At 40.3% G+C, this 7720-nt stretch overlaps 1 protein-coding gene across 10 annotated transcripts in view; it reads right to left on the bottom strand.

The window, feature by feature from the left end:
* Positions 1–2273: 2273 nt before the first annotated feature.
* The window catches only part of UCHL3 (ubiquitin C-terminal hydrolase L3), a 56766-nt gene continuing 51319 nt past the window's right edge, over positions 2274–7720 (bottom strand). For 9 of the 10 annotated variants that reach the window (XM_084981158.1, XM_084981163.1, XM_084981159.1 and 6 more), the window contains 2 exons: positions 3865–3923; positions 2274–2483 (listed from right to left, as the gene is read on the bottom strand). In XM_084981158.1, the coding sequence (XP_084837284.1) occupies positions 2400–2483; positions 3865–3923 (143 nt within the window). In that variant the 3' untranslated portion in view covers positions 2274–2399. 10 annotated transcript variants of the gene reach the window in all.

Genomic DNA, 7720 nt, shown 5'->3' with positions numbered 1-7720 from the left:
ACCCAGTACTTCCCAAACTTAATATGAATCACTCAAGGATCTTGTTGAAAATGCAGGTTCTGATTCAGGTCTAGGATTGGGGTCTGAAATTCTTCTTTTCTATAAAGTTATCCAGGTAATACGGATGTACCTATATTTTGAATAACAAAGATCTCATCTATTCAAAAGCCTATCACTTTTCCTAAAATACCACTTAATCTCACGTTCGGCCTCAGGAGTCCACCCTAACTCAATGAAACATGTATAAACATCTACAATTCTACAAATTCAGTATTATGGGCTCGGAACTTCATTTTGGACCAATCTGGTCTTTCTTCTAACTTCCATACTCATTCCAACCCATCTGTGCTTTGCCTTTTTTTTTTAGTCTTTTTTTAGGGCCGCTCCTGCGGCATATGGAGGTTCCCAGTCTAGGGGTCTAATCGGAGCTGCAGTCATCGGCCTACGCCAGAGCCACAGCCAACACGGGATCCGAGCCGCATCTGCGACCTATACCACAGCTCACGGTAACGAGGGATCCTCAACCCACTGAGCAAGGCCAGGGATCGAACTCACAACCTCATGGTTCCTAGTCGGATTCATCAACCACTGAGCCACGACAGGCACTCCCGCCTTTTTTTTTTTTTTTCCTTGAAGTAAAATGTATACATTGTGAAGGAACAATTCAACGAGTTCTGATAAATGTGTATACCTGTGCAAACAATATTCTCCTAAAAAGACAAAGGACATTGCCATCACACCAACCTGTGTTTTGACCTAGTTCTATAAACACTCTCCCACCTGTTCATGCCTTCCACCTATCCTTTAAGACTCAGCTAATGCCCTTTCTTCTTCAAAAAAAATACCCAAATTCACTCATGTATCTCAATCTAAATTACTATGAATTTTAAGATCCTCGTCAGGACCACCTCATGTGGAACTAAAGTGGTGGGCTCCTCACAAGTCTTTCTACCCCATTCTTATTCCCCTCCCCAACATATTCTCCACAGAAGAGTCAGTGACGTAAAAGTATAAACCAAATCAGGTCACTCGCCTGCTGAAAACCATTCAGGGGCTTATCGTGACACCTGCAATAAACACAAATGCCTTTCCCTATATTCCTGTATCACTGAGGTTCTCTTTCTCTGACTTCATCTCTTGCTGTTTTCCCCGTTACTTTCTTTTTTGTTTTTTATGACCTTACCTGTGGCATATGGAAGTTCCCAGGCTAGGAGTTAAATTGGAGCTGCTGCTGAGGCCTACACCACAGCCACAGCAACATCGGATCTGAGCTGCATCTGTGACCTATGCTACAGCCTGTGGCACGGCTGGATACTTAACCCACTAAGAGATGCTAGGGATTGAACCTGTATCCTCATGGACACTATGTTGGGTTCTGCTGAGCCACAACAGGAACACCTTCCCCATTACTTTTTTAAAAAAATTTTATTATAGCTGATTGACAATGTTCTGTCAATTTCTGCTGTACAGCAAAGTGACCCAATTATACATATATATATACACACACATTCTTTTACTCATATTATCTTCTATCATGTTCTATCACAAGTGATTATTAGATACAGTTCCCTTTGCTCTCCAGCAGGACCTCATTGCTTATCTATGCTGAGAACTATTACATATTCTAAATATAATAGTTGGCATCTACTTGCCCATTGCTTTCAATGCTCCAGTCCTCTGAACCTTTTTTCTGGTACTCCAACACAGTGAGACTTCTCTGCTTTAGGGCCTTTGCATTAATGATTCCCTCTACCTTTCCCCACCACCTTTCTGTGGCTACGTTTTGCTAATCACATCTCACCTTCAAAGTTCTCTCTCAAAGAAGACTTTCCTACCACAAAAATCTAAAGTATCCACTTGGTCACCCTCTAACACAAATCTGACTTTAATTTTCTGCATAGCAGTTATTATTGGTATGTATCTTATTAATGTGCTTTTTATGCATCTATTTTCACAAGAACATAAGCTCCATGACTATGGAACTTGTCCTTAGGGTTCGCTGCTGAAACTCCAGCACCTTGAACAGTGTCCAGCTCATGAAAAGTAGATGCTAAACAAATGTTTGCTAAATAAACACATGATATATGTTCATACTATGCAGATGGAAATTGTGCCGGTGCCCCAACATAAAATCTCCCAAGAAATTCGAAGAGAATAAGAAAGATACTGCTAGTCATGCAACAGGTAAATCCTACACAAGAAACAGAGGGAAGAAAAGAACTTCGGCTTTAATTGGGGGCAAAAATAATGTAAAACAAGGATTAAGTCAAAGCTTAGTTCACATAAAGTTTAATCAGTCAAGTTAATGAAAATATCAAAATTTTTGAGTTAGTGTATGGCAGGAGAAATTTAATTTTGCTGCAAATAATACAATATTTGGTGTTTCCATTATGGACAAACTATGCTGCAGAAAGAGCAATTGCATTGAATCTCAGTTCATCAGGGTCACGTTCCATAAACTTCTTGCAAACTTCTATGGCATCCTACAGGGAAAAAAAGATACATCACCTTTCAGTTTAAAAACATGCGTACTTAACAAATGATAAATGTTACCATGTTTTCCTAATTCATATTAATTTTATAGTGCAGACCTTTTTCTCAAATGAAAAATAAAGGACACCAGAAGGGTGAATAGCTGGTGGCCTAATTAGCTTAATACAAAACTATAAGATGGGAATTCCTGTCGTGGCGCAGTGGTTAACGAAGCTGACTAGGAACCATGAGGTTGCGGGTTTGATCCCTGGCCTTGCTCAGCGGGTTAAGGATCCGGCGTTGCCATGAGCTGTGGTGTAGGCCGCAGACTCAGCTCAGATCCTGTGTTGCTGTGGTTGTGGCATAGGCTGGTGGCTATAGCTCTGATTAGACCCTTAGCCTGGGAATCTCCATATGCTGCAGGAGCGGCCTGAGAAAAGACGAAAAGACAAAAAAAAAAAAAAAAAAAAAAAAAAAAAAAAAAAAAAAAACCTGTAAGATGCACCAAGTGTTCTTTCTTAAAATGCTTTTAAGACACTTTTAACCTGGAAATTACATATTTCATTGATTCTAAGCCATACAATGTGTTCATAAATTTTTTTTAAATTTTTTTTTGTCTTTTTGCCATTTTCTTGGGCCACTTCTGTGGCATATGGAGGTTCCCAGGCTAGGGGTCAAATCGGAGCTGCAGCCACCGGCCTATGTCAGGGCCACAGCAACTTGGGATCCAAGCCATGTCTGCGACCTACACCATAGCTCATAGCAACGCCAGATCCTTAACCCACTGAGCAAGGGCAGGGATCGAACCCGCAACCTCATGGTTCCTAGTCAGATTAGTTAACCACTGAGCCACGGCGGGAACTCCCAAATTTTTAAATCTCTAAAATCAAGATACAAATGATGCTACTTTGGGTTTAATGAAATACAGGCTATAATATGCAACTCTTTGAATATACTTGTCTCTTTCAAATTTAACACTTGTTAACACAAAGAATTCTGCAAGCCTCTTTATCTGCTGTAGATTTTTTTTTTTTTCTTTTTAGGGCCGCACCTGTAGCATATTCCAGGGCTAGGGTTTGAATCTGAGCTACAGCTGCCTGCATACATTGCAGCTCATGACAATGTCAGATCCTTAACCCATTGGGTGAGGCTGGGGATCGAACCCATATCCTCACGGATACTAGTCAGGTCCTTAACCCGTTGAGCCACAACAAGAACTCCTATTTGCTATAGATTTTTACACTAGTTCAAATTTTTCTTTCTGGATTTTCTCAAGAGAGCCAAGACAAGGAGATATACAGAGAAATATTATACCAGTTATCTTTAGAGATATTTCAAAGATAAAAAAAACATTAATGACACTGTAGGTGGGCAAACAAGTTTTACTGTTACCTCTAATAAAGTTTCATCACTAGTTTCCCCATGGTTAATTGGAAATGGTTTCCGTCCATCTGTGGAAAATAGACAGGTGAATGGTTAAGTTTCTGTATGAGATAATGTGCTTTCTTTCTTTTTAATAATAAAAACAATAGATACTTATTTCACATGCAAATTTTTCCAATTCACCCAGAATATCCTTTATCCATGTGTTTTGTTTTATATGGGATCTAGTCAAGAATCACACATTCTATTTAGTTGTCATTTCTCTTTAGTCTCCCTTAATTAGGAATGGCAGCATAATGTACTTTCAACTTCCATTTTCCTCTTCCCACGGTGAGGCATAAGTTAAAAGATAAAATAATATATCCTAAAACAAACATTTTAAGGAGGCTACCTATGAATATTTTTAACACTGAAGTTATTTAGGATCTTGCTTCCATGTTCGAAAGCCTGAATTATCTTCATAAACAGACATTAACAGAAATAAAACTATTGGCTTTAATTTCTTGAAAAGAATATGCAAAATTAAGTCAGCTTACGACCCTCAGAAATATAACAAATTTCTTTCTTCCCTTTAAAAGCTAAATCGGAAGTCTGATTAAGACAGATATGTTTATACCAGTGAAAGGGAGCCACTGCAAGGTTTATATGTTACCACACTATGAGCTGCGTAACAAGGCAGGTATACAGAGAAACAACCTAACTAACCTGGGATTAGTTTACTAACCACCAAAAATGATTATAATCATCATGAATAAACTAGCATTTTTTCAGTACTATGGAAAAAGTGAAAAAGTCCAAAATTATATAAACTCATGCTAATCCAAAGTTAACTGATACTCTATATCCAAGTCTATAATTTCAGATGTTTTATAAGTAGCACTTCAAGTTCAAGTCACAAAACACAATCCGCTCTATAATTTCACTGGCATAGTAAAAATCTTTGAATCAATATGGATACACAGTGATAGACTTGGACTAAAAGGCACTACTTTTAAAGAAAAAATATGAGTGAAAATTAACCAAATAAACCAAAAAGCAAAACAGGACAATATTAAATCTGGAGAGAGAAAAAAGTTAAAAAGTATAGGCGTTCCTGTTGTGGCTCAGTGGTAATGAACCCGACCAGTATCCATGAGGACGCGGGTTTCATACCTGGCCTTGCTCAGTGGGTTAGGGATGTGGGTTAGGGATCCGGTCATACCACATGGTGTAGGCTCAGATCCTGAGTTGCTGTGGCTGTAATGTAGGCTGGCAGTTGTAGCTCTGATTCCACCCCTCGCCTGGAAACTTCCATATGCATGGGTGTGGCCCTAAAAAGACAAAAAAAAAAAAGTATATTAACTAGGGCTTATCTGAGAATAATATTTCTGTAGTCATGGACTCTAAATAACTATAACAACACTGGAGGAACAGGCAAAAAGTATGTGCTCTGTGACTGGGAGGGTGAGACGGCAGGTAAAGAGAGTGACAAAGGAACATTGGCTCCATACCTTCAGTGGAGGAAGCCAAGGAGTAACACTTAGGTAACTTCCACTCCAGCCAGGATGAAATCATGTACTGGACTAGGCCTTTCCCTGGAAACAACTAAAGGCCTGGACAAAATACCTGAAAGTTGTTTTCAGACACTGGGAAACAGCCCAGAAGTGTTCGGTAAGCCTAACAGCAATACCAGCTCTCTGTCAGGGCAGGAAAGGGAAACCCAAGCGGCCTACAGGCGTCTCAGTCGGGAGGCCGGCGGGATAGAGTAGAATTCAAGGAGGCAGAGGCAGCTGAGATTTGCACAATGCCAGGAAGAAGGCGAGCTGCTGCTCTCTGGGCTGGGTCAGGGGGCCTGCGCCAGGTCGGGGTGGGGAGCACTGGGTCTGGAACGGAGCTTTAGGTTAGGGCGGCCAAGAGCTTGTCTATATACTAGAGGAATGAGTAAATCAGAAAATAAATGAAGGATAATGAAAGTTAGATTTCTTTCTTTTTATTTATTTGTTTATTTTTGTCTTTTTAGGGTCACGCCCACAGCGTATGGAGGTCCCCAGGCTAGGGGTCTCATCAGAGCTGCAGCTGCCGGCCTACACCACAGCCACAGCAACACGGGATCCGAGCCAAGACTTCAACCTACACGGCAACGCTGGATCCTTAACCCACTGAGTGAGGCCAGGGAACGAACCCGTGGCCTCATGGAAACCAGTCAGGTTCGTAACCTGCGATGGGAACTCCGAGAGCAGATTTCTCATGTTCAAAAAAGGAGGTCCCAAATATGGAGAACACTAGAATTAACCGTATAATGTTAGATTTTAGAATTAGAAATGTTGATGTAAGTAAATGCTTTTTAACATATAGACAGATATAACTGTATGTGCATGTATATCGCCGATCACACACACTTGTCTACGTATATAATACATCCGAACATTTCCTAGCTCTGTCCTCTGAAAGCGACTAGAAGTAATGATAGCTCAGTGGCAATGAGCACACCGAGCACTTAGATCTTGGGTCTAATCATCATTTTTGAATAAAAGGAACCAGGGCTCCTTGGAAAAGTGGCTGAACACAGGGGAGGGGGGCATGGAAAAGAGAAGATGAGCCAGGAAAGGCTGTTCTGCCAGAACGTTAGAAAGTACTCAGCAACGACAGGGACAAATCAGAAGGATATATGCCAGGAACTATATGAAGCCCTCCCAACAAGGAAGGGGTGATAAGAGAAAGATGAATAACTCAGTCCCTTTCTCATTGGTTAACCTTACAACTCAGTATGTGGTGACTATATTAAAAACTAGTACTGTGCTTTATTAAATAGCTGTCCTGTAGAAATCAAACTGCACCATGCCCACATTCATTTAAGCCTTATTTTCTTAAATAAAGGTACTTAGAAATGACTTTTTGGTCTTAAAACCCATATGCTGTTCTCTTAACCACTGTTTTCTATTCACTGTGTCAATACTCCTCTTGCTCAACATTCCTTTTAAATTTATTTAGGAATTTGCATCAGGGTTACCGCCAATTTCCCTTGCAGAGAGTCAGCAACTGCCCGTCTTCATTGGTCTCGTATTTATCCCTGTCCTCTATGACATCTCAAAGATTACAGCTATTCTTCAGAAATCCAAAATCCTTTAAACTTATTTAAAGAGTGTAATCCCCAAGGGGCTCCAACTCTCTATCAGCCATATCGATCATTCTTCCTGCTTAAAGAATACTTGAACCAAACAAGACCTCAGTAGTTTGCCTTTCTTTTCTGATGTTCTTACTTCAAACCAATTTTAAAATTCTTTCGTGTTGATCTTGGCATGCTACAAAAGGGAACCATTCTTCATATGTAGCTTACCCTTGATATATGACTTTTCTTTGACTGCCCTTTTGGCCTCTGAACTCAGACAGCTTGCCAATCAGTCAAACTGAATTTTTTAGACAGCTCATTCCTTCCCATTGAGATGATCGGAGATTTTTCTTCTAAATATCTTTTAGATGTGATTTTTGTTCTATTAGTAAGTCTCTCATTCTGAAAGTCACCATTACTTTTATAGTCTCTGGTTATAGATTGTACTTATCATTTCTCTGGCATTTCCTGAATCTACTTTCTTGAAGTCAACAAAATGTGTCTAGTAAGTCTCAGCATTCTCTTTACTTTCACTTCTACTAGATACTCTTTTTTATTAATTTTGTTTTGTCTTTTTAGGGCCACACCCAAGGCACATGGAAGTTCCCAGGCTAGGGGTCAAATCAGAGCTATCACCGCTAGCCTACACCACAGCCACAGCAATGCAGGATCTGAGCTTCGTCTGCGACCTACACCACAGCTCACGCCAACACCAGATACTTAGCCTACTGAGAGAGGCCAGGGATCGAACCTGCATCCTCATGGATACTAGTCAGG

Source organism: Sus scrofa, chromosome 11 (assembly GCF_054392235.1).
Source record: "Sus scrofa isolate SSC_HxYL_T2T_F1_AM1 chromosome 11, Sscrofa_HxYL_maternal_Yorkshire_Landrace_v2.0, whole genome shotgun sequence".
Classification (NCBI taxonomy): domain Eukaryota; kingdom Metazoa; phylum Chordata; class Mammalia; order Artiodactyla; family Suidae; genus Sus; species Sus scrofa.
Note: the sequence above shows the minus strand (reverse complement) of the source record. Positions and strands in the feature narration are given on the sequence as shown.